This window comes from Anoplopoma fimbria, chromosome 15 (genome assembly GCF_027596085.1).
Source record: "Anoplopoma fimbria isolate UVic2021 breed Golden Eagle Sablefish chromosome 15, Afim_UVic_2022, whole genome shotgun sequence".
In the NCBI taxonomy this organism is placed as follows: domain Eukaryota; kingdom Metazoa; phylum Chordata; class Actinopteri; order Perciformes; family Anoplopomatidae; genus Anoplopoma; species Anoplopoma fimbria.
The window spans coordinates 21,412,982-21,440,045 of record NC_072463.1 but is presented as its reverse complement, the minus strand read 5'-3'; the positions used below and the strand labels follow the sequence as shown (position 1 = coordinate 21,440,045).

Below are 27,064 nucleotides of genomic sequence, written 5' to 3'. Positions count from 1 at the left end.
TCATAGTATAGCATGTCGAAAAAAGTCACAGAGTAGCATGTCAAAAAAAGTCATAAAAAAGTCATAGTATAGTATGTCGAAAAAAGTCATAAAAAAGACAGTATAGCAAGTTGAAAAAAGTCATTAAAAAAGTCATAGTATAGCATGTCGAAAAAAGTCATAGTATAGTGAGTCAGAAAAAGTAATAAAAATGTCATACTATAGAATATGGAAAACAGAAATAAAGAGGTCATAGTATAGTGTGACAAAAAAGTAGTACTGTAAAATGTTTTAAAAAGTAATAAAAAGTCAAGGTATATTTAGTCAAAAAAAAGAAATGGTATAGCAAGTCAAAAAAAGTCATAGTATAGTATGACAAAAAAATCATACTTTGGCATGTTGAAAAAAGTTTTACTGAAGCGTGCCAAAAAAAGTCATTGGATAGTATGTCGAAAATAAATCACAGTATAGTATGACAAAAAGGTCAGACTATATTATGTTCCGTAAAAGTCATAAAAAAGCATGTCAAAAAAGTCATAGTATGTTGAAATTAAGTTATTCTAGAGCATTTCAAGAAAGTCATAGTATGTCGGAAAATGTTATAAAAAGGTCACTATAGTATGTTGAAAACGGTAATAAAGAGGTCATGTCTGACAAACAAGTAGAACTATAAACAAAAGACAAAAATCATAGTATAGTATGTCCAAATAAATATCAAAAAGTCATACCATAGCATGACAAAAAAAGTCATACTTTAGCATGTTGAAAAAAAGTCTTGCTAAACCCTGTTAAAAAAAGTATGTGGGAAAAAGTTATAAACAAGTCACACTATAGTATGTTGAGAACAGTAATAAAGAGGTCATAGTACAGTGTGACAAAAAAGTAGTACTTTAGCATGTTGAAAAAAAGTAATAAAAAAGCTCATAAAAGTCATAGTATAGTATGTTGGAAAAACAGTCATAGTGTAGCATTGCAAAAAAATGATACTAAAGCATGTCGAAATAAGTAATACGTTGTCATAGTATAATATGTCAATAAAGAAAATCACAGTATAGTAGATCTAAAAAAAAGTAATAAAAAGTAATACTACAGTATGTCGAAAGAAAATACTTCTCCAACAGGTCAAATTAAAATAAATTATATTAGCATGTCAGTTATAGGACAGCATGTTGAAAAACACTAATTGTATCGTATGTAAAAGAAAAAGGTGCATCGTAAGACGGCGTAAAGAATGCATAGCAAGTACAAAATAACATTTTAAAATCAAATTTCAATATCATATTGAAAAAAGTTAAAAAAAAAAAATTGTTTCCCGAATCTGGTCCTGTGCTCCAGTTGCCAATGTCCAGGCCTGAGCTGGTGCCAGCCATTGATCCTGATATCAAGACTGCCCATCTGAAAAGCTGTTCGTCTGTCCAGCGACCAGGCCACCAGCCTCAGATCTTTTGCTATGCCTCTGTCCAGCATCCCAGCCAACCCACTATTGAATCCCAGCTATGGATCTCCACCCACCCTGCTGAGCTTTTGACTAAATTTAAATCTTGCGGAAATGTCTGGGATCCGTCCCTTTAGAAGAAGGTTCTGTGTAGTATGGTCTTGTTGGGTTTTTTTAAGTTTACTTCTAATTTGTCATGTTTTGTCATAGTATAATTTCATAAAAAAGTAATAATATTGTATGGCATAAATCATCAGACTTTCCGCCCTATGATTTGTAAATGTATTGTTCATTTTTTGTGAAAGCTTTCAGAATGTACTTGTACTGTGTACTTATTAACACTTATATAAAGGGACAATTTGGAGGTGATTTTTATGGGGTTCATCTTATCAGAGGGAATTTCAGAAATTAGAAGTTTAATTTAAATTTAGTTTATTAGAAGATATTGCTTCATTTTGAGTGGTCACATGCCAGGAAGGTTGGGAACCATTTCCATAGATATTTCTTTTTAAAATATTTAATATACACAAAAAAAAACATAACTACACTACCAATTTAAGAATGTTTATTAAAAGAATAGTAGCAACTGAGTCTTGGGACTATGGCTTTAAAGAAAAACTATATTTACAGATACGCACTGTATTGATTTTAGTTATTGCAAACAATTTTACATTTTTTTTCTTAAATGATAGAACGTTTCAACTCTAATCAGTCGTTGTCTGAGAAGTAAAAATCTTCTTCTTCTTCGCTCTCAGACAGCACACCAGCGTTTCCTGGGAACATCTCCCAAACGAGAAAGGTGTCATTTTCTAGCAGAAAAAAGGGAAAGAAATGCACAGCTTTTGAAATGTGTTCAATCATTTCTGAGAATCTTACTTTAAAATACTTCTAAACACAACTACATACAATGGGGGACAGAAAAAGAGAACTCCTTCACATGTTAAATAACTACAGCCTTAATAATAGACATCAAGTTAGACAACTGTTCCTGGTTTATAAAAAAACAAGCATTATAAACTTCAAATTAGTATTAGATGTAGTGGTTTTGTTTGTATTGTGTAGTGTTTCTGTTATTTTGTCCCTCTCCTGCACATTTCTAAGAAATCCTACCTGTGTTACCACATCGTCTCATTGTTCGTTTAACGGACGGCGTGGGTGTGAAGCTCTGAAAAAAACAAAGGAGGAAATAAATATTTCTCAAATAAAAAATGTAATCCACATGCTTCAAGATAAGAGGAATCTCAGTAATGAATACCTATAAATAAGTACCTTTGAAGAAGGGGCCTGTTTGCAGACGTTAAACTGATTTTTTCTCATCCTCTTCTGGAGTTGATAGACGTACTTGTCATCATTGTTCCTTTGAAATCAAGACAGAGGTAAGTTAGTTATTGTACTGAGATGACTTCTTACAAGCTAGAACGCAGAAGTCACCTGTTTGGAGAACCCATCATGCCAGGAGTGATATGCAGACACTGAGGAGTCTTCACTTCGGGGAAACCTGACGTCATAGGTGTCCGTGGCTCCATTTCTGACAATGTGAAGTCGTGGTCACTCGGACACATGGATGGCATCTATGCATCAAAAAGGGAACAGCTCGGTATCATTTTGTGTGGTGTCATAATCACAAATTCTCTACTTTTTTGAAAGAACAGAAAGAAACAAACCTCAAAGCGTCTATTCTGCATGTACGCAGAGCTGAATACGTCCTCGACATCTTCACGGGGCATGGCATCCAGGAACTGACGCACCTGCTGCTTTCTCTTTAAGGTTCCCACTCGGGCAGATATCACCGGATGATCTGCAAAGATTACAGCTTGTCAAATCTCTGCATTTAACCATGTCCTCTCATTTACTAAAACAATAACATTTAGATCATTCTAGTTTAAGTAAAAAAAAGCACTATTAACAAAACACAAAAAGAAAAATAACTACCCAACTTACTACAATATAATGCAATACAATACAATAGAACCACAGTAACAAAACATAAGTAAAGATTACATCTGTCAGAGAAAAGTATAGTTTCAAACTAAATTTAGTCTTCAGACTGTTGTTTGGGTTGTTTTTAAGGAGTTCCTGCTATTTTGCATTTCTTCTCAATATCATATGTATGGGCCAAACCCTTTCCTTAATATTACGCACAAATAAACATGGAAGTTTACAAATTTTACAATCCACAAGTATGTTTACAAACATTATTAAAATAAAAAAATTGTTGGATTAAAAAAAACTGAAAAGACATTACTTAAATTGACATATATAAAATAATGTACTTCCCATGACAGTAAATTACATTTCAAAAGTAATTACATAAATAAACTAGAAAGGTGCACTAAGCAGAGTGAAGATTTGTCTGCAACGACCACTGATGAATTGTGTGATTGAATAAATACAACCCACAATTGGCTAACCCCCCTTGACTTGATAAAATTTCCTCAAGCAATGTCAACTGAATCAAATCTGGGGGGGGATTTAGAAAGAGTGAAATTACATCCCAAACTAAAAGCCTTCTCTACCTGGAACTTTTGGTGCTTCAATCTTCTCCTTTTTGGGTTTGTTGGGTTTCTTGGCTCTCTTAGCAGGAGTCTGGGAGGTTCTCTGGGATGTGTGCTGGAAGTGGCACTCTTCTGCAGAACGTGTCCCAACCATCCTCGCCACCTTTGCCCAGTAACCTGCCATGTGCTTAGGATAGTAGGACACAGCCCTGGAAAACACAAACACGCACATAAACACCAATGGGCCATGAGGTTATGATACTTTCTCATTCAGTAGGTTTACAAAACTTACTCTTGTAGCTTCACAAGCTCCGCCTCTGTCCACTCGTCGGCATCTTGCTCTTGTGGAATTGGTGCGTTGCCTTTGTTTGCTGTGTTTTTTTTCTTGCTGGACTGTGTCAACCTAGTCAAAGGCTTTGTTGGTGATGATGACTTGGTGCATTTGCTCTGTTTATGTTTTTTTGTTGTTACTCTGGTTCTCTTCCCCAGTTCCTTCTCAATCTCATCATCAGAGGACTTTGAGGAATCACTTGATGGAAACATGTAGCTTGGCCTTGACTTGTTAACAACTTTTCCGCCTCCCTTTCTGGGCACTTCTTTCCCCGACTTCTTTCTCCCACTGACCCCATCGTCTGAAGATGCTGATGTTCTATAATCATTAACAGATTCTGGGGGTGCTTGGACAGCCCGCTTGCTAGCCAAGACTCTCACTGAATGCCTTGTGGTGTTATGTGACTGTTTTTTCGACCTCTGTGTTGAGGACTTTTCGGGTTCCCTTTCCGTTTGAGGGAAAGTGTCCACACACAATGTTTTCTCTCTAGCTGTAAGCCTTTGGCTGGACCTTGTTTGTCTGCCAGACCACTCCTCAGGGCTGCTAAGTGTCTTCAAAGGAGGTTCAGTTGAATAAGAGGGCTTCTTTTCAGTCTGAATTTTGGCGCTATTGCGTTTGCGGAATGGAGCCTTGACCCTCCTCAGTGGTACTGATGCCTCTACGTTGCTGGCGGATTCACATTGCCGACGGTCTGGAAAACACAGAAGACAGTTTGTCTGCATGCAACTCGTATCTTATTTCACAATACTAAGACTACGGCGAAACTATTTTTACCTTCACTGCATGGCAGGAACACACGCGCAGGTTTCTGTGACGCCCTTGTAGACCCCGTTGAAGAGACCTCCAGTGAGATACAGAAAATTAAACAAGGTCACATTGATCCGAAATATCTGTTGTTTGTACATAGTCAAACAAATAGATAGCCTAGATTATTATGCAACTCATGAGCTCAACTTTGGGTGCTTACAGGGATGCAGATGGATGTATCATAACATTCATGGATGGTAACATTCATGTGTGCATCCACAATGACTCTCCCTCCTTTCCAGTACTCCAAAGGTGGCTTGATCAAACGACCACTTCGGGACACGTTTGGACGAGACGGGGAGGCAAGAAGACGGGAATCAGCTGGAGAAGGAGAGAGAAGAAGTGTATTTCAATACAACCAAAATTTGCAAATAATGCAAAACTGATAACATTCCATTTAACCTCAGCTATATTTTGTGTTTATTTGCTAGGCTGTTAGCTAAAGCATTTCATTTGTACTCACGGGTTTTCAAAGATTTTTGCCTGTGACGCTTCACCGTGCCGATGATGGAGGATGCCTCAGATTTTTCTTCGACATGACACTTCTCCCCTCACTGTTCCTCTCCGTTTCTCTGCTGGGGTCTCTGCCACACAAAAAATGTCAGCTCTTAAAAAAACAAAGCTGTGAATATGATTTTCATCCATGCTTTAAATTATTCAACATTCCCAGCACTAGACAAAACAATCTTGTATCTGTAACAGCACAAACAGAACAGTATTAGCATTCTTACTCTCTTGACTCTGACAGAGATTTCTCATAAAGGGCCTCCCAGTCTGGAGGAAACCCATTAGCAAACTTCTTCAAAAGCCACTTGGGTAACCCTGCAGGTAATAAGTGAGAGGTACATGAAAATAATATTAATCCACACAGTATTCACATTAACATACGTTTATGTTCTCATTGGTAAATATCTACCAACACATAATCTTTCTTACCAGAGTCAACACTCATTTTCATCTTATCAACCAAGATGTAAACCCTGCCGGAGACAGTCTTCACCACATTATTAGAAACCCTGTCCACAATGATGTTACTGTTCCAAGGTATGTTTTCTTCCCTGGGTTGAAGAAACAAGTAAAAAAAAAACAAAAAAAAACAGTGTTTGCATTAAACCACCCCAAAAACTTAAGGGGATTAAACCTAAAGCATGGACACGTCTGTCTCAGAGGACCGTAGCTGAGTAAGCAATCTGTTATAATGAACTTCGAACGCATTATTTTATTTCATGATCCCTCAAGAAACACTTACCGGTGGATTCCATCAACAAACAGGCCCTTGTGATTCTTCCTTAGGAACCACTTTTTGAGATAAATCACACTCTCCTGCCAAATAGGAAAATACACAAGCCCAATTAGGAACAACAGACAAAAGTATCATATAGAAGACAACTGTAATTGATTTCAATTTCCCATTAGATCAAATATGTACCTGTAAATCCAAACAATTAATTAGTGTTCTGATTTTGTATGATAAATCAACATAAAATACTCTTATTTTACCTAATACCACACTCTAATACCTCTTGCATTTAAGAGGTATTCATCTTTAAATAAGTTTCTACTCACACTTGGGAATTTTGTTTTCTGGGGCCACTGCTTTCGCTTGAACACAGCCTCTTGCTTTTTTGGTATGGAAATCCGTGGCGTATTGAGTACAAGTGGGTCTTCGAGCAAAACAGGTTGTGGAGACACAGCAGGGCTCAGGACATCCTCAGATGGATCTGAATCTGATTGGCTGTCAGCTGACTCTACTCTGGACCCATTGATACGAGCCACACTCTCTGGAACACCGCTAAAAGCAATGTCCTCCATCTCACCCATGTTGTGAACTGTGGAGCGAGGTGATGTGTCTCCAGACTCAGGGAATTTACCTATGGAGAAGAAAGTAGATGAAAACCTAAACAAAACTAAGCGACATAAAAACATGACGTAGAAAAACCTAAACTGAAACAATATCTACATACAAGCACAGTTAAAACATTTAGCTTTCCTGTGTATTTCAACTCCATAACATACTCACTTGTATCAAAGAGATCCCTTGTGCTGCTGCTGACTTTATTAACTTCCTGCTGCTTGGTTTTATTTCCCCTGTTCTTCATTAAAGCAAACATCTTAGCTGGAGACATTGGAGGAAATCTTTCCATAGGAACATAACAACCTGTTCAAAACAGCAAAGAGGAATCAGTCAATTAGTTCCCATTAATGATGACCATAAGAAAGAGTTTCACTTAGAATAAAACAGGAATACTATCTCACGTTTCATGGCGGTGGCTCTTGGTGATGGGAACACAGGTTCATGGGTGAATCGGTTCTCCTCTGATGGGTCGGCAGATAATCCTCTAACAGTACCCAAACCCTCAGTGCACCTGCTGTTATCCTCACAGAAAGCACTGGAGGTTTTCCTTTCTTGTGGCTGACTTATGGATTCATTGCTGACCATCTTTGTACTGCTGGTGACTTTGTTAAACCCCTGCGGCTCCCATGTTCTCTTTAACCTCTTCCTCATGGGGGAGAACATAAAGGCTGGAGACTGCAGTTTGTCAAGAGGAGCACACCCCTCCACAAACACACCGCCTTCATAGTCACTTTCCACGGGCTGGACCTTCACTGGAGTCCGGCTGATCACCTTGAAGCCACCAGAGTCCCTGATCTGAGGTGACTCCGTGGGGATCTGCTGTCTGCTGACCAAAGAGTGTCTTGACACCGCTGTTGACTCTAGGAAAGCTCTCTTTCTTGGTGTGCATCCAGAAGCCATTTCCTCCACATGTTTGCTGATGTTTGTATACCCGTGGGTTTTCTGAGGACTAGATATAGGCGACAGAGTCAAGGCCTGCGCTTCATTGCGATACGAACCAGACCTCCGAGTCTCCCTGAGCTCATCGGTCATCCAGGTGCTCTCTGCTCTCCCCCTCGGTGACTCAAACACAGCTCCATGCGTGTGTCTCACGCCACACAGCGGACCACTGCCTGTTAAAGTCTCCCCTTCTCTCTGCACTTTAGACTTCAGCTTGGCGAACACCTTGGCAGGAGATTCATACCGCGGTGTTGTGTGTTGTAATAAATGATGATACGACGCCATGGTTCATAGGAGAAAAGAAAAACGCTATGCTAGCAGCTAGCAGCTAGCCCGCAAATTTCAAATTCCGCATCCTCGCCGCGTTTGGATAGAACCCTGTGACGTAGCGCCAAAACAAACACGTCACTTCCGGACAGTACTTGACCCTTTCACACGACGCGGAAGGGAAATGTTAATTAATATTTTTGTAAACACATTTTAACTGGGAAACAAAAGATATGGAGCTTAGCTCATTAATAACTGATTTAAATAATTAAATATATTTTTTATACAAATATTAACCCACTAACGATGAAAATAAACTCAATAATAACAAAAGAGGTTGTACTTTCCAAAATGTTTTACCCTTACAAGTTGTTTTATGTATTTTTATTGACCGTATTGCCATTTATTATGAACTATTTTTACATTTTAATCTTTTTTTTTTTTTTTTTTTTTTTTTTAAACCTGTGGAGGGCAAGAATACAAAACGTAGAAGAAGAAGAAGAAGAAGAAGAAGCGTACTGCGCATGCGCGACTCAAAGTCACATTTCCTGGCTAAGGTTGATTTCTAAGCTGTCACTGTCTGTCTGGAAGGCACAGATAACACTGAGTTTCACAGGACATATTTGTACGGTATTGGTTTTATGTATATGAACAGTGCGACTGATATATTGAATGCACAACGGAACGGTTATTACTGTAAATATCTTTGGATTTAAAGTGTTGAACCTGTGTGACTGAAGTGATGCAACATGGCAGCAACTCCTCTCAATAGGTGTTTACTGTCGGCACTGAGGAGACACAGCCGTGGTCTTCACTCTTTGGCAGAGTGCACAGCCAGCCGGGGGTCCTCTGTTGTGATATGCAGCCACAGGAGAGCAGAGGGGAGCAGGGGCTTGGACAGGGTGCCCTCCGTGGAGTGGGACAGGAGCAGTGGTCGGGACAACAGCAGCTCCCCTCTGCTCAGGTCGGTGTCGGTGGGTTTGGGACTCTGGGCTGCGACACTTCTGGACAGTCAAAAAGATGAAAAAGAGGAGGACGAAAGAGCCTGGATATCCGGGCGGGTTTTTGAACTATTTCTGCCATCAGCTCAGTGTGCTTCTCCCTTTAAACCTGACAGCCCCCGGTATAAATACAACTTTATTGCAGATGTCGTCGAAAAGTCCACTCCAGCTGTCGTGTACATTGAAATCGTGGGGAGGTGAGTCGACTGAATACTTGCAAAATCATTTCATTTGAAGCATGTGTTACATCCAATTCTCAGCTATGTTACCACTGCAAATGTTTGTTTGCTTTTATCATACTTCCTATAGCATAGATTGTTATGATTAGTGTTACTCCCACAGTAAACAATTAAATCAGAGCAAGCAAACTGTGTGACTATCTAAATACCAATGTTTGTGCCTACATGAGTGTTCTCTACTAAAGCACGGTATCTAACAACATGATGAGGGCCTTAACGTGGGTCCTGTTTACTGGATCTTGTTAAAACGCCTGTTTGTCAATTGCTAAAACAATCATTATGGTTTTCCTATCTGTGCAGATTATCATTAAAAATACATTTTGCTTTCAGGGAGAATAAGATCAACTGCTTTTACTGTTTTACAGACACCCATTTTCAGGAAGAGAAGTCCCAGTTTCAAACGGCTCTGGTTTCATTATTAGCAGTGATGGTCTTATTGTCACCAATGCTCACGTTGTGGCCAACAAGAGAGGCGTCCGAGTGAAGCTCACCAACGGAGAGATGTACAATGCCACGGTGCAAGATGTTGATCCAGTGGCAGACATTGCTACCATCAAAATCTCTGCGAGGGTGAGCAACAATAATCTCTGCTCAAGGAACTGTATGTTTATTTGTTTTGGGCGGCTGTGGCACATGAGGTAGAGCGCTTGTCCCGTAACCACAAGGTTGGTGGTTCAAACCCCTCTACCGGCAACATGCCGAGGTGTCCTTGAGCAAGACACCTAACCCCAAGTTGCTCCCCGGGCGCTTCATTGCAGCCCACTGCTCCTCCGGGATGGGTTAAATGCAGAGAATTGTAATTTCCCCATTGTGGGACTAATAAAGGATTGATTATTATTATTACCTGACTGGATCCACATTTGCTTCCATCAGAATGGTGGAAGAAACCAGCCGACTTATCAACACTTTAACAGACAGAATCAGAAAACAAAAGTCAATACAGTTAAGAGACAGAAAACAATAAGTGGTTTCTTCAGAAACATGAAAACAGAGGAATGTCTAGCACCATTTTATGCCACTTTAATGAGACAACCTTCAAACTTTATTATTGTGATTATTTGAAATTTGTTTCAACATCCAGAGCAGTAGAGCATTTTGTTTTTTGCTATTCATCTCCTCAAGACCGCTTGTTTATCTGTTAGAAGACAGTAAGTGCCCTTTAATGTGAAATATATAGTATATAAAGCAGTCTCAAGGTGAAGATCATCACGTCCATCAGACCATTAAACTTTTGTGTTGTCGGTTAAATAGTGTCAATTAAACAACTGTTTCTTTTGCCTGACAATTACAAGGCTATGATTCATACTGTCTACTGAAATACCACAGAAAATGAATGGTCTTCTTCTTTTCCCATTGAAAAACATCACTGTGATTGACTAACTGAAGGCTTATTCAGCATCTTTATAATAAAGCCCTACACTGCATGACTGGGTCATTGCAGCTAGAAAAAAGGGCATTGATAAAAGAGGAAGCTCTGTTCTCTTTATAGTATGAATTAACTATGAGCTGTAAGGAAGTACTGTTGAACTGCTCTTTCTCTTCATCCCAGAATCCGTTACCCACGCTCACCCTTGGTCGGTCGTCTGATGTTCGACAAGGAGAGTTTGTGGTAGCCATGGGAAGCCCGTTCTCTTTACGCAATACAATCACGTCAGGAATCATCAGCTCAGTACAGAGAGGCAGTAAGGAGCTGGGCCTGTCCAACTCCAACATGGACTACATCCAGACAGATGCAGCCATAGATGTGAGTATTCTGCAACAAGTCTATTTAAAGAATATATATGTACACAAAATCTTTGCAAAGACAACACTAGTTGCTTTGACTTAAATTTAGCCTGATGGACAGACAACAACAATGTATCAGGAAAAAAGATCAGCTTTTGGAGAGGATTTACTGTGACTCAGAACTGTATCATATTGACGTCACATGTAACCGATTTGTTTTCTTCAGTTTGGAAATTCTGGAGGTCCCCTGATTAACTTGGTGAGTCACACGTCTGGTTTACATGTTCAATTGTCAGCAAACCATCTGATTGTGGTGTGTGATGCCTGAAAGCACAAGGGGTATTCATTTAGGTTTAATGTTTAAAGTTGCATTGGTTTACAACTGCAAGAATTTATTGACTCAGATTTACATTACTGGACTTTGACAGCCAAATAACACATTGGTGCACAACACGCTATCTGAATGTATTGCTTCTCTTATTAGGATGGGGAAGTCATCGGTATAAACACCATGAAAGTCACTGCAGGGATCTCTTTTGCTATTCCGTCTGATCGTGTGACACTTTTTCTTGATCAAGCAGCAAAAAAGAAGAGTAAGAATGAAAAGCTACACATTACACCCTCTCTCTGTCTCCCATATTCTCTCTAGCATCCAACCTTTCTCTCTTCTAATAATATGATTTTGCTCATCTTCTTCAAGATTCGTGGTTCGGTGAATCGGAGACGAAGCAGCGGTACATTGGTGTAATGATGCTGACACTGACGCCGAAGTAAATGCTTCACAATCAGAAACGGTTGCAGTAAAAATGAGTGTAGTTACAGCAGAGCTGGCACAACTGTCTCCAAACCAGATGTGTTTCTGATTTGTCCCTTTGCCTCAGCATCATTGCAGAGTTGAAGTTGAGAGACCCATCCTTCCCAGACGTGACACATGGCATCTTGATTCATAGAGTGATCATGGGCTCACCGGCCAACAGGTGAGCAGATCAAGCGACGGTGGATCTCGATGAGTGGTGGATGATCCTTCTTGCTCTTGACGTGTCAGTGTGGGAGTTGGTGCTTTTCCCTTGTCGCTTGGACATTGTTGATTTACAGCAGTAGGCAAGGAATTGAACTTGTATGATATGCTATTGCTAACCCGCGGTACTGTCGTACTTGTTTCAGAGCTGGCATGCTACCAGGAGACATCGTGCTGGAGATTAACGGAGCGAAGGTGAACACCTCAGAGGAGATCTACCAGGCCATCCGTAGCAGCGACAAAATCACCATGGTTGTGCAGAGAGGACAGGAGTTACTTCGACTGCAAATGACTCCAGAGTGCACAGAGTGACACTCACTGCACAATTTAATTTCTTAACTTCATGTTAAAGTGAGGGACAGACGGTCACATGATGAGTGTTAGCTCCAGTATTTGATTACTTTTGTAATATATGTGAACCTGCCACCCACTAAAGAAAAAGAATAGTTATCCACAGGTTTCCACAGGTATTGAGTACAATAAACAAAATGTGTTTTCTACCTCCACAATATGCTTCCTCTTAATTGGCAAAGTAGCAAAACTAGTCATGTGCCATGTAATGAATTGTGTTTCTTTAGCCCAAGAAAAGTGTTTCCAAAGTGCAAGTTAATTGAAATCGAAACAATGTACTTTATTAACGCCATTTAATGTTGGACGGCAATAAGAAGCATGAGAGACCCAACAATATGGCATGGATCAATGGTATTTAACTGACTATCATTAAACTGAGCAAACAAGTCTGACAACTCACAAGTGATACCATGATGACAATGATCACACAAGTAAAATATGAATACCGCACTAATTTTAAAAGACTGTTTTGAGTATGTCACACACAGTAAAAACAAAGAACATGAATTAATTTCATGTTCAAGAAAAATGCCAATCCTCCATGATGAGAAGCAAACAATAAAAGTGAAGGAGTTACTCTCTCTTGCTATGAAATCTGAGAGTAAGAGTCAAAGCTGTGAAGCCACACTGAGTATTTCCCTGGTATACTTACAGTAACACACACTTACAGTAAAGTAATAAAGTGACATGTACTGGACTGCTACACAATTAAATGCATTTACCTCAAAGACTGAAAGCTATTAAAATGGAGATAACATTCGAACCACCTATGGTCTAAACAATATGTTCATACTCGACTTGGACTTATGACATCTTGTTAGGTACGAGTACTACAACATACAAGTATGGGAGGAAAAATAAAATTGTTCAAATCCCATTAAAACGACTTTAAAAAGGATTAATATATATTGCTGGTAATATTTTTCTTTTTAAGAAAATATAAATTGTGCGACTGAAGCTTACAATACACTGCTGGCAGTAGAGCCAGGGTCTGTGGTGACCTGCTGGAAAAAGGGTCATCTGTCGAGGCGTTGTGCTGAGAGATTCCCCGGAATAGAGAGGGAAAAAAAAAGAAAAAAGAAAAAGGGACGACAATTGGACATCACATGATGCCTGAATCCCTAGCACCAAAACCCAGATGCTGCTATGGTGTTTGCCACGGTGGAATGCTGCAGATATCACGAGGTGCACAAACAGCAGCCAGACTATAATCTAACTCATACAGTTACATAAATAAGGGGCAGTGGGGTGAGGTTGGGGGTCTTGGAGAGGGAGTGACAATATGGGGGAGAAATTGTAGTGTCCAGTCTAGTCCAGCAGTGAACAGAGACTCCTTTCATTTTAGATTGTATTGATGTGGTCCAGAGCGCGGAGCAGCTCCTCCCCCTGCAGCAGGTACTGACGACCCTGCAGGGGGGCATTGACCTCGCAGTCGTAGCGGGTGAGCTGTGGCAGGCCGAAAAGGGAACCGGTGCACTCTGAAGTGCTTCCCAGCAGACGACTCGCCAGATCTAAGAATAAGATATTAAAGAGTTATGATTCTGCTGGTGTTAAGTCTCAAGCAGCAGTCTAATGTTTTTATTGCAGATCCAGCTTATTCACCTGAAGGCAGCAGAAATATGGTCCTGGTGGTTCCTGACTCTGAGGCCTTCAGCTTTTTGCCCTGCTTCACTTGTTCCTGGGGCAAAGTTTCCTGTGAAAATCATCAAATGCAGACAATCAAATTCTCCATTTTTAATATAAAGTAAGATCCATATAAACCATTGTTGGGTGTTGACGACCTACCTGTCCAATAAGGTCTTTTATGTCACCAAGCTTTCTTTTGCGCTGTGAATTCTGAGCTGCCAGGGTCCTGAGCGAGACTTCTTTGTCCAGCTGTGGAGTACTGCGACACAGCAATAGTGTGATTAGCTAACCCCAAAAGCCGTATAAAGCAAAAAATATGGAGCACTTGGGATAATTTACCTCTTAGCAATGATGGTGGCAAGATGAGGGGTGGTAAGTGGTGCTGGGGAAGCTGTGCGACTAACTGGTGCACTGAATGGGGAGCTGGGATAGCTGTGACTGTCCTGTGTCACATGGATTGGAGAACTCTGAGGGGATTTGACTGGTCCACAAGTTAGAGATTCTTCTGGGGTCAGACTGCGCAGCTGGAAGTCATCATCCATGGGGATGTAGGGAGCTAACATTTCCAGATCTAAGTCTTCCATTGCCTTCAGGGGAGGAAAAAAAGGTCTAATGAATAAGAATACAGAGATCCTTTTTCTGCTTTAGATCAATTCACTTGATTTAACTGCAATCAAATCTACAGTAGCTCCTGGCATTATATTACCTGTTTGGTGAAGGGGGCCTTGGGCTCTGTATCAATGGCAAACAGCTTCTCCACCAAGTCTAGTTTAAAATCTGAGCTCATCTCTGAGTCCATGGGAAAACAAAAGTCCAGCGGACTGTCAGCCTAAAGAGAAGTCAAAGGTCATTCCCTTCTCAGAACATATTCCTAAGTGGAGAAAAAGTGTATTGTCTAAACAGCATAATGACAACAATTGACTGACCTCTGAGGAGCTGTGGCTGGTCGGTGAGGTGGACCCGGCTGGATCATAGCTCTTAGCTTTGGCATCCTCAGAGCTGGTGGTGGTGACACGGAGAGGCTCGCTGAGCGGCAGAGGGGAAAGAGGCAGAGCCAGCTTGTCGCTGGTGGAGGGAAGCATTACATCATTGTATAGAGGGACCTCCTTCAGCAGCTGGATCTCTGAATCTGTACCGGAAGACAGAGGGAGGTAAGAATGGTTTCTAACTCTGGTTAATGCTGTGGAGAAGTTTAAGTGCTGTGAGGCAACAAACCAGGGCAGCTGAAGTCCAGGGAGATGATTGCGTCTCCAGCCGCTGGGGCAAGCAGTGTGAGGGCCTCGGGCTGTGCCTTCAGCTGGTCATACAGGCTAGCCGGAGGCTTGGCCTCTACTGCCTGAGTGAACAGTTTGATCACATCCAGCTCTGGGCTCTTCTTCTCATCAATTACGGTCTGAGACACGTCGGGCTGGCTGCTCTCAACCACAACCTTTTCTTCCTCCTGCTTCTCCTCCTTCAGTGGCTTCACATCCTCGATCTGCTCCAGGGACAATATCAGTTTCTCCTCCTGGATGCCACTGTAACAGTGTTATGCAGCCGTGAGATTGACTTTACTGAGTATTTTCAATGGCTCTGAAAATACCACCACAAAAATAACAAATAACACAGTCTGTAATCTGTCTTTTTTGTACAAGCCAGATCTTCAGCTCTCTCATTTTACTCAAGAAGAAACAACAACAAAATGACTGGTAAATACGTTACAGTCTCTTCTGAAAATAATAACTTCTTGAAGGGCCTTATAGTACCTGAGCACAAAGTTGACACAGACAACACACTGTGGCTGGGAGTTCTTGTTGCTGTAGATGACAGTGGCTTGTGTTTCCACCCACACAAAGCCTCCTCTCTTGGCCAACATCCGGTACTGGCCTGTGCTCACTTGGCCCTTTGCAAACACTAAGAGCAAAGAGAAACATTAGAAAAGATAGATTTAGACATTTGGTTAAAGGTTTGGCAAAAATAACAGCTTATACGTGTTGTATTTAAGAAGACTTTTTAATTTAATGCACTCTTGTTCTCCGTGCTTACAGTTGTGGTGAGTCTTGGTAAGATGGTCTGAGTCCAGAGCATGATAGTACTCGTACACAGAACGATTCAACAGGTCATCTGGATCATAACCCATGAGCTCAGTAATCCTGGTCAAGCAAAAAAAAATTATCTCAATTTCTCTGCTGACATGCAGACTAGGCTTCTGTAGTATCTATAATTAACACTAGGTGGCTCTGTGTGACTTTTTTTTAAATGTATTTTTTTACTTCTGAGAGTTATTCACACTCACCTTTCGTCACAATACGTGAACTTCATGTCCATCGTATGGCGGCTGAGAAAAGTCTTGGTGTCAAGAGGGACCTCAATGTTGGAAGGATGTTGGATTGGGTCACAGATCAAAACCAGGTAGGGCACAGGTGGCTCCTTGTGCCCGTTGGGAGTCTCCTCCTCGGTGTGGATGTCGTATATACGGACATGACCTGAGCAGTGGAGCACCTAGACAGCGACGACAGGAAGGTCATAACATTTGAATTATCATTTTCATACCCCAAGGAGAGTAAAATGTGTCCTGATGCAGCAGACACATAAAGATCACACACGTAAAGGCATGTATTCAAATAAGTTAGTTTTTGGCATGTGGGGTTTTTGCATGTCCAGGAGACAACACAACATTTGTGTGCCTGTGAAATCAGTTATACAATAATATTACATTTAACCAACACAAATTGATTATTTGTAATTATTATTATACTACATATAATACGCTTTGTGAAAGAGGATATGGGACATGTAAAACACAATTGAAGAGTACTTTGAGATAAACTTGTGATCAGGTGCTTTACAAATAAGTGATCTTCAAATTCAAAAGCTCATGTTTTAAGTGTATTACATTTGGTTGATGAAATAATTGAGTTCTAAGTTTTAATGCTTACTCAATTCCTTTTCATTTAAGTTCTTAACCTATTCAAGTAATGGCTGCATCTAATGCAGGTTTCCTGTATGTATTAAACCATGTGTCTGCCAATCACAGACACAATGCTGTCATGATGGTCCATTTCCTTTGCACATTAGATCATTATATTACTACTGATATAGACATGCGCTATAATGCTGTCTGTATCGTTATAATTACTGCATTTAAACTCCATAGCTTTTCTAAGTTTTCACCTAAAGGTCAATTTATTCAGATCTAACATCAGTACATTTAAAAAAACTTTTATTCTAAAATGATTACATGTGCCTGGCTGCTTACTTGTTGTCTTAGAGAGTCTTAGAGAGCATAGAGTGGCATTTAACACAATAACTGTCATTACACAATCTCATGACTTGACAATCCCTATAACTGCGAAGGGAGCCATTTATATTATTATTTTTTTAAATTATAGAAAATAAGGATAATTTATTTCCAATTAAAATGTTTACTGATTGTCTGACCTCAATAACATCCCAGGTGTTGATAGGCGTACTTGTAATAATTGTAAAAAATACTGTTATAATAATAATAATATAAATACTTAATGTAAAGCTTTTGATTTTTGAGAGAGCATTTTCTCCCTGATTCCACTACCGCCTACCTTCCATGTAGCTGATTTGACATTGACCGTGCGGCCCCTGCTGGTGAGAGTGCATTTCATTCGGAGGAAGAAGCTGCGCTCTGTGTTTGGTTCCTTGGTCTTTTTGGATCCTGAAATAACACAAACAGGAAGAGATGTTGTCTGCCTCCTTTTTATCTGTTCATTCAGTGTTTTATCATAAACTTTTGCCAACTGCCAAGAGTTCACATTTGCATTTTGAGGAAACATAAGGTTATAAAGCACTGTGGTCATTTAAGAGCAAGTAAAACAAAGGAAGTGGAGCTACCAGCCGTTGTAGCTGATATCTGTGTGTGTAAAAGGCCAAGCAGAAAAGCAAATGTGGACTAAAATGCATGGCATGCAGTGCACTGATAACAAATCATGTTATGAAGTACATTTCAAAGGGAAGAACTGGGGCGTTTTAGAACCTTAATTGAACTCACTGGAAACGATACAAAAACAACAAATTCAAACCACTGACCCAAAGCAATGCAAAATTGTATTATGCAAGCAAAATTGGATATGTGCCAATGATGTAGCGTACTGTTCCAGCAATGCTCTGTGAAAGGTCACTGTAGTCCAACACTAACCAACTCTAATCACTCTGACCTCTGGACTGAAGGGGGAAATAATAGCTTGTGTCGACAGCCTCCTGGTCTGAATTTGCCAAAAAATAGTGAATCGGATTCCCTGCTATCTGGAGCACTGACAGACCTGACGGAGTGACTGTGTGCCCGGTTCTGTCCATTAGTGAGGTCCTATGATTTGTCACTTCTCATTGTTGGTGTCACTCACCTGTTTTGTGGATCAGCATCTCCCTCAGCTCTTCCAGGTCACAAGGATGTATGTAGTCAAACACACTTTGTCCAGTCAGGTCAAACTGCAAAAGAGAGAGTGAGAAAGGGCAATTCCTGTTACCACGAACATGTATATACAGCAGGTTATAGTTGTTCATGGTGGAAATTGTGTTGCGAAACCCAAGATTATCTGTATTTCATTTTCTGCTTCTGACTCTGTTTCCCATCAATCTAATGCTATTTTCTATATGGTCCCTTTAATGTTTACACACAGCAAGTCAATTCAGACCGACCTGTGCCAGCCCGAGGCATTTGTTGACATTCTCGGAGAGATAGATCATATCTCCATCTTCCGACAGGACCAAAAGAAAGCCATCCAAAGTCTTTAGGTAGGAGCTTTTTAGCTGTGATTCAAGCTCTGTTTCCTCCTCTGTCATTGACTCATCTGGAGGAGATAACATAGAGGAGAGGAGGAGAGAGAGAGATAAAGGAAGGTTGGGAAAGACAATAAAAAAGTTAGAAAATTTGAATGAAAAACTGTCAAAAGCACACGTTCGCAAGGCAGGACCCTGCACTACGGTATATCTGCCAAAGGGATCTACAGTACATCCATGTCTGAATTGATTTACTTAAGCATCTGACTAGTGTTTAACCATGTAGCCGTGATTTGTTCAGTTTTCCTCTGCATCTAAAACTGTGCTCACTTTCACTTCCTTTAGGGTGTCATTTCCTTCTGCCAAAAGATCGTTTACATACTTTTGACTGTGGCTTAGCACAGTGTAAAAAATAAGCAATAAAAATGTAGTATCCGGGACCTATATCAAAACAATCCACTCTCAAGATGCCTCTAAGACAATAATGGAAATGCCTGCACAATTTAATCATCACATGGAGACCAAAATTAAATAGAAAATACACACTGTGCCCTAAGCTAAATGTTCTACTGACAGGTACAACAACTACAGATAACTGACCAGTGCTGAGCAGTTTTCTCATGCGCAGGTAGCTGATGATGAGCCTCATTATCGAGGCCTTGTCCAGGCTGGAGCTGACGCTGTGGGGCAGGGGCAGCTCCTGTGCCAGCTCGTAGAACACCTCAGACTCCTTCCCACGCCGGGATCGCGCAGCATCCCTCGACTTCTCCTTCCTCCGCTCCGAGCTCACCCTGCAGGAGAGAGGTGGTGGGTCAGTCAAATCCTGGCCACAAGCTGGTTCAATGCACACTACAAGAGCTGACATCATCCCCTCTTCCTCACTGAGTGTGTGCACAGAGTCTGGTTGGCCACTGTCCTGTCACTGGGGAGGCTGCAGCAGCTGGAGCCCGAACAAGCAAGCTCCCAGCCAAGCTTCCTCCTGGACCCCTGTCCGACTCATTTACATAAATGGCTATCTGCAACCATCTTATTGGCTGTTGACCAAAAGAAATGGAGTCCGCCCCCTCTGAATGATTGGCTGGCAGGTAGGGCATGGATTCTCCTGTCTTACCCTTGGTACACATTGAACAGCCAAGCTACAATGCGACACCAATTATCCATCTAATTAGACATTTATGAGTCTAGCTGAACAGGGAAGACAATGACAATACTGGCACTAACACAGATATCACACACACACAAACACAGAATGAGTGACACCTTCAAAAACAGGAAAAACAAACGGTCATGTTTTCCCATTAGTTATTAGATAAGCGTGCTTCATATCTGCTTACCGTATTTGATCAAGCATTTATCTAGGCAGTTCTCCAAGGTCTGGTTAATGGACTCTAACCACACTGTAAACAAGTTCTTAAGAACTTATTAGTATTTTAAAATGGGAACAGCAGACTTTAAAAGGACACAATTCACTTATTGACTTTATTTTACTGATGTCTAACAATGGAACAACCTTGGCTTTTAAGCTAAGTACTGCTTTGAGTTTTATTTGGATTGGTGATCGGGCAGCTCTCATGATTACCACTAATATAAATAGACTGTAATTATGTGCAACATTATTGCAATAGTCATCCTGACTGCTGCTGACTTTCTGCCATTATCGCTCTCACAACCACGACCTCAAAAGCATTTAGATGACACTGAAGCAGCATCACCACAAAATAGATGGCAGCTCAAAAGCCCTTGGCTTTGAAATATACACCTAATTGAAATTGATCTGTGATATACTTACAGCATTGTCCAAGGCTATGTTGTTATTTATGGCTCTCTAAGAAGAACATGGACCAGCTGACTAAAATCAGCCTCCTGCATATCAAATCAACTGGCAGGTTTGCAGACAGATTTTTCATTGGGTAAAAAAAGGGAATGCTTTTGGTTTTGGATCAAAACTTTTCATCAAATACAGATAAATAAATAAATCCTCTGGGTAAAAAGTCTGAGCGTGGTCTTTATCTCTTAGGCAGCGCCAACCCGGAGCCCTAACCCTTAGAAAAACACATGCGAGTCTGTAAACACATGAGGATTTTTTGTGTGCTAGCAGTTGTACATAGTTGTGCTTAGCTCAAATGGTGCACTAGGGGGTGGTTGTAGAACTGCAGAAATCAAACAAAAAAACTAAATAGAAACCACTTTTAAACCTAGGAAGTTAAACAAAATCCCAACCACTCAACCCATCTTTAATAAGGGCTCAACCATAATTCTACTGGATACCTTTCTTTCCTAATCTTATTCCCGTTTGATGACAAATGCCCGCAGAGACAAGGGTCTCGGTGGTGCATAAACCAAGAATCTTCCTCCTCTCGAAGATTAGTTAGCTGATGTGTACAGTTAGATAAACATGTTTCCACCAAGACTGCAATTACAGCTACAACTGTATACAGTCACCCACATGTTTGCACATTTGCAATACAATTGACAAATATTTACAATATCTTCTGTCAACTCCACGGGACATAGCCAGAATACCCAGACATCATGTAAGCTGATCTGGGAGTTATGCTACGTCTGTATTGTATAACATTTATTTTCTTATAGTCTGACTTTTGGCTCTTACTGTAACAAATACCGCCAACCTACATTCATGTATACAAGTTAATTTATCATCACAGGGTGAAATTATCCCAAATGATTAATAAGCTATTTTACTGGCTAAGCTTCTGATGATCTAATGACAGGTAAACTCCACACAGTGTTTTAAACTGTGGTGCCACTGGAGAGTAAATGAATGATTAGTACAGGCCTGTAGACAAATTAATTTCCTCCGTAGTGGCCGTACCCATATTGTATCACACACCTTCATGCAAATCCTATTCAAATAAAGTTTAGCTGTTATATTCCACTACAATACACCTCCACTGAATACAGGTGGGAATCCTGCATTTAACATGACAAACTGCACAGTGTCTGAGCCACTGTGTATTACAAGCAATGGAGGATAAGCAAAGTTTGTTCTCCTCATTTAATTTCAAATTTCCCCGCTGCGGGACTAATAAAGGATTATCTTATCTTATCTTATCTTATACAGATCACAAAAGACACAAAGAAGTGCTGTTTTCAACTACGTGGGAGAACAAAACTGCTTATACTTATTATACATGAAACATGCAATGAAAACAATACAGTTCGCTTGATGTTAAAACATCGAGCAGAGAAGCCACCGTTACACAACACTATTAATGCACGTGGTCATGAATGCCCAGCAGCCCTCTGCCTGATATGCCTCACTGAATACACAGTCACATGTCCAGTTTCCGCCAGCTTTAATTAGACTTGTTTTCTTTTCTTTTAATAAATATATGTTATTATGTAAACAAAATGTATTTAAGTTATAAACAGATGTGAGTGAGTGGATTACAGATTATTATGAAAACACAGAACAAAAAGAAAATAAGCCTTGCCAACACTACCAGTTGCTTTGGTATTTTGTAGGCTGACCTATTTTTCTAGAGAAATGTTCTCACTGTCTGTCAATCCCGTGTAGTGCCATAGTAAACATTGTCTTATCTATTATATAATCCAGTTCTGGGAAGCACCACAACTAAAACCTCTACCCAATATCGACCATTTAAGGAAACTTTTACTGACTGTATTAATATATTTATCCTCATATTGGGTTTAGAAATTCCTTGTTGAGAACTGTGTATTTTTTGTTTCACTATGCTTGATTTTGCAAGTTGATATTATTTTGTCATATAATATCAGAATTTTTCTTTCCTTAAAAAGGAATGAAAAAACTAGCATACGGGGCAGGAACAGGTTTTAAAGTTGCTATTACTGCTTTGTAGAGCTATTTGTGTAAATTTGAAGCAAAATCAGTTTTTTGTTTTTCTTTGTATACAATATAAGCACTAAATAAGTTCACAGTACAAAATAGTTAATATTATTATTTACTACTTTCAAAAGGGGCTCTTGCGTATAAGTCTCCACTGGGAGGTCTGGTCCTGGCAAACATTATTTAATTCACCAAGCTAACGTAACTCAAAGGCTACTACATCTGAATATAGATGTTTATCCCACGTACATCCACTAAGTGCACCATACACAATTCATTTTTAATAAAAAAAGAGCCTCTCCATTGGAGACTCTAGACTGACTCAGCAAACAGGGATTGTACAGCCTACTGATCAAGTATGAGTTATTTTACTTCAACTTTCCATGTGTCGTCTTTAAAAATGCTTCATCTCTGACGTGTGTTCAATGGAAACGGAAATTTGGAACGTTAAAAATACTGCCATGGAGAAACTGACCTATACTTTGCATGCCAATGTGATTAATTAAAATAGCAGACGCTCATAAATGTACGTTTGAGCAGGGAAAGATTATAGAGAATAAAAAAAATAAAAAATGTTTCCCTTTTGACAAGGGAAAGATGGGGTCCTGGGAGACTGGTCAAAAGTCTAAGTTTTGAAACTTTAAACATTGACGCTGCTGACCTGCTTTGGCCTTTCAACCCATGACCAATCAGATTACAGTTTGCCAAAAAAGCTATAGTGCTATGGTGTCTCAGAGTTTTCAAAACACATAAGTCTAATTTAAATATGGCTATTCTTCAGCATCATCTAAACAGTTATTTGTGGCAATTTGGCTTTATAATGTAGTTCATAGTTATAGCGATTTGTCGACAGACAGTGGCATCATCCACGAGCCCAAAACCCAAAGAGAAACATGAAATAAGTCCCAATATGAATCCAGATGTAGGTATTGTCAATGAGTCCAGGGAAGAAAAAAAAAACATACAAACTTAAATGTTATTTGGGCACATTTTGGACACTTACCTTTGTAGTAGTAAAGTATATAGTTGAATCGTACAACTTATCAGCACAGTGGCAAATGTTTTCAACAACAAATTTTAAATGTGTGACGTGTACAGGTATTGTTTTCATACTTGCTTCCTTGCATTGTTTTTGAAACACTTTGTCAAAGCCATTATTACAGTGGCAAATTTGTTAATAACGAAAGTGAATAAAGATGCATAATTACACGGATAAATGTGGGATTAAATATCTTACTGCACAACACAGAAACACAGAAACATCCTAACTCGATTAACTTTAATGACCATCAATAAGCAGAACCAAGAGCAGAGATTTATGAGTCTGAATTATATTTAAAAAATGTCAAACAGTACAGTGCACATTTTTTTGTTTGTCTTTAGTCACAAAATGTGCACACACAACCGATACCTATGCCCTGTACTCACTTTCTTTTCAAGTTCTGACTAGCCTGACAGTACATGAACAATGAAAAGCAGGTCAACTTGCATATTGCCAGGCAGTGAATAGCAACACACAATAGTGAATCGCAACACACAATTGGCCCCTCCTATTGACGTCAAGCCCAAGTGATTAAGAGATGAGACTGATATTACACAACAAAGACACCTCAAAGACACCAGCTTAAACTGCATAAAACCGACCACAACTCTTGATTTCTGCCAAGATATAAAAAAGAAGAACATACAGCTATTTATTAAGACTAAACAAGTTATTGAACCTTTTCTCTTCCTACACAAAGTGCCAAAGTTTAAACTGGCAGAAAATGGGTAAAACCCACCGGACAATGGGATGCAAAGACCTTACTTGACAAAAACACATCCCCTCCAAGGCAATTACTTGAAACTGAATTTAAGGGCGATAACTACAGGCATGCTATTTAACTGTTCAGTATACAGATAAGACATTTTAACATATTACAAGCAACCAGTTTGGTACAAGTGCATAACACCAACAGCCATTACAAGATCTAAAAAAACAGCTCAGGAGGATTTTAGCATGTAGGAGGACACCCCAAGGTCATTTTGGGGGTACCTTTCAATTCCATTTTACACTAACTGTACCTTGCCAATCAGTTAAGAAATTGTACAGGGAACCCTGATGCAAAGCACATCATCCTCTATGACAACTTTTAAAATAAGAATACAACACTCTACTACATCAGGATTTACATAGTGAAGTTTTTTGTGTTGTCCTCTGCGGACGAATTTCATTGCTGCTATTTGACCCCCTAATCTGACAGCAAAAGGATTCCCATGTTCCCTGCCCACTAAAAAGACTCTGCTGTCCATCTGTTGATCACCTCTATTACATGTATTTAGTTTATCTCAGGACTGACTTTATTTCAGATTGCTAGCAGCAGGTGCTAGCATTGGAACCACCTTTCCCCTTCATCTGAATTTGTACAGTAGGTGTACACCTGAACTGGAACCAGGACTGATATGTTGCAAAAATCAAGATTTGCGCACTGAAGTCGAGAAGTCTTAGGATACCTTCAGCAGTTGTCCACATATTTATTAGTGTGTCTGTCAATGATAGAAAGGCCCTCAGTAATCAGCTGGATGCCGAATCATGTGTTAATGAGCCTATTCTAAAGTCATTACTAATTAATTACTATGTTTTTAACAAAAGCATGTCAAGAAAAACCATGAGGGTCAACTACACATTACACTAAATGCACAACATGCTAAGTTTGATTAACAGTTTTACTCGATGATAGTCAATAAAAAATATTTTTTTTAAAATCAATTATTCAGTAAACATGTATTTTGTTTGTGATTAACAGTTGATCATTAATATCATGTATTATATCAAAAATATTTAATACATCATCTCAAAGTTTTGAATATCTGTGGTTCAAATGATTACAACTTGAGTAGCGGGTTTTTTTTGTGTGCTTGTTGTTGAGATTACTTTTGTTAGCTGATATGGTATTCTTTTTTAAACATTTTATACGCAAAAAAAGTCATGAAAAGACTCATCAATAATGGAAAGAAATTCAAGCTGCAGCCCTTATTTGCATATTCCTGTATATTCAAATTGGCCAGGTGAGGAAACCAGCTATTGTCCTGTCCCCTGTAGTAAGTTATAACAAATAACTAACTGATTAGGTTTAGGCAGATAAACAACTGAATGATCACTGATAACCCAACTGACTTCTGGTCCAGACAGACTCAGCAGTATATAACTGATGATTTAAAAGTAGTGAAAACAATTTAGTGGAATTAAAAGTAGTTCATCTAACTATCACTAATTATTATTATTAATTATAATAACTTCTCTGGTTAAACTTGACCATAAACTGCTTCAAAAGAAGGCCAACTTCACCAAACCCTGAATATTTCATCAGACACCTCACCCAACTGTGAAAGGGCTGCTCACGTGATGAGCTTTTCCCTGAACACACCCCCCACACACACACACACACACACACACACACACACACACACACACACACACACACACACACACACACACACCAACACCAACCCCCACACACACACACACACACACACACACACACACACAGCAAGTTACACCATTAATTACATAGTTTATATTAATTGGATTTACAGCTAACAAATAAGACATAATAAAAAAGAAATGTAAATAACATTTACATTTAGGAGAAAAAAAGTTATCTCAGGTGTGACCACAATCACCAGTACGCTGACCTGCAGCTTGTGACGTCACCGCCCTACGTCAGCGGCTCTGAAGCAGCTGGCTAGCCTCGTTAGCATTGTGCTAACGATAACAGCGTCGCTACCGGACGCGTCTTTGTCGAAAAAAACAAAGCACACAAACGCCAAATCCCGTGTTGGGGTGGCGATCTAACCCCGCATGGAAGAGCAAAAAGCTGCTCAGTCAGCTCCTAACACAACAGCACACGTTAGCAGTGGTTACCTTTTCTTTTCTGGTACGACTCCTGTGTCCATGTCAGGACGAAAGGACCGGAGTTGAGTCTCTCTATCGGGGGGTCGGGCTGTCTCCGGGCCCGAAGAGAAAAGAACCAAAAAAAAACCCCTGCTGTTGTTTAATGATACGGATCCGTCAATCCTCACACGCTTCGCATACGAGTTCTCACGGTGTAAATGTCTCGCTTTCCTCCGCTAACACAACACGCCACTCCCGGCTGCTCTTCGTCAAAGGCAGTGCCACGCTGCTACGAGGAGCCTCGCTGAGACACAAGCTCCTCCCCCTTTCTCCGCGGGGACGCGCAGTCACATGCTTTCTCCCCCCGAGGACGCGCAGAGAAAAACCGGGTAGAGCAAGAACAAACATGAACTGACCTGTCATGGCACACACAGTGTTTGATTTATCATTTAACTGTCTGTGTATGACACCAATATGTAATTTACAGGGTTATTCACAGATCACAGTGCTGGTGTGTGTCTTTTGGTTTTACAATAATACTCCTATCATGTTTCTCCAGGTT

General features: G+C 40.0%; 3 protein-coding genes across 3 annotated transcripts; 1 reads left to right on the top strand and 2 right to left on the bottom strand.

Annotated features, from left to right (window-relative positions):
* Positions 1-1,968: 1,968 nt before the first annotated feature.
* Positions 1,969-8,230, bottom strand: mis18bp1 (MIS18 binding protein 1). The gene is given in 17 exon segments (XM_054613722.1): positions 1,969-2,223; positions 2,525-2,579; positions 2,684-2,771; positions 2,846-2,985; positions 3,079-3,212; positions 3,931-4,118; positions 4,202-4,931; positions 5,015-5,081; positions 5,208-5,368; positions 5,511-5,576; positions 5,579-5,631; positions 5,779-5,869; positions 5,984-6,105; positions 6,297-6,370; positions 6,614-6,918; positions 7,068-7,205; positions 7,304-8,230. Coding segments are annotated over 17 exon segments (3,336 nt in total). The 5' UTR covers positions 8,127-8,230; the 3' UTR covers positions 1,969-2,122.
* A 417-nt stretch (positions 8,231-8,647) lies between these two features.
* On the top strand, positions 8,648-12,616 carry LOC129103317 (serine protease HTRA2, mitochondrial-like). The gene is made up of 8 exons (XM_054613724.1): positions 8,648-9,306; positions 9,714-9,918; positions 10,898-11,092; positions 11,300-11,332; positions 11,558-11,666; positions 11,774-11,843; positions 11,955-12,050; positions 12,238-12,616. Exons 1-8 carry the CDS (start codon positions 8,858-8,860, stop codon positions 12,401-12,403), a joined length of 1,323 nt encoding a protein of 440 aa, XP_054469699.1. The 5' UTR covers positions 8,648-8,857; the 3' UTR covers positions 12,404-12,616.
* Positions 12,617-12,701: 85 nt separating this feature from the next.
* hif1aa (hypoxia inducible factor 1 subunit alpha a) lies at positions 12,702-26,855 on the bottom strand. Its single transcript, XM_054613723.1, has 15 exons — positions 26,533-26,855; positions 19,400-19,590; positions 18,719-18,870; positions 18,424-18,508; positions 17,629-17,738; positions 16,344-16,549; positions 16,094-16,200; positions 15,814-15,961; positions 15,284-15,585; positions 14,995-15,197; positions 14,775-14,897; positions 14,408-14,655; positions 14,228-14,327; positions 14,045-14,135; positions 12,702-13,953 (listed from the first exon to the last, which is right to left on the bottom strand). The coding sequence occupies exons 1-15, from the start codon at positions 26,562-26,564 to the stop codon at positions 13,784-13,786; spliced, it is 2,268 nt and encodes a 755-aa protein (XP_054469698.1). The 5' UTR covers positions 26,565-26,855; the 3' UTR covers positions 12,702-13,783.
* Between the last annotated feature and the right edge of the window lie 209 nt (positions 26,856-27,064).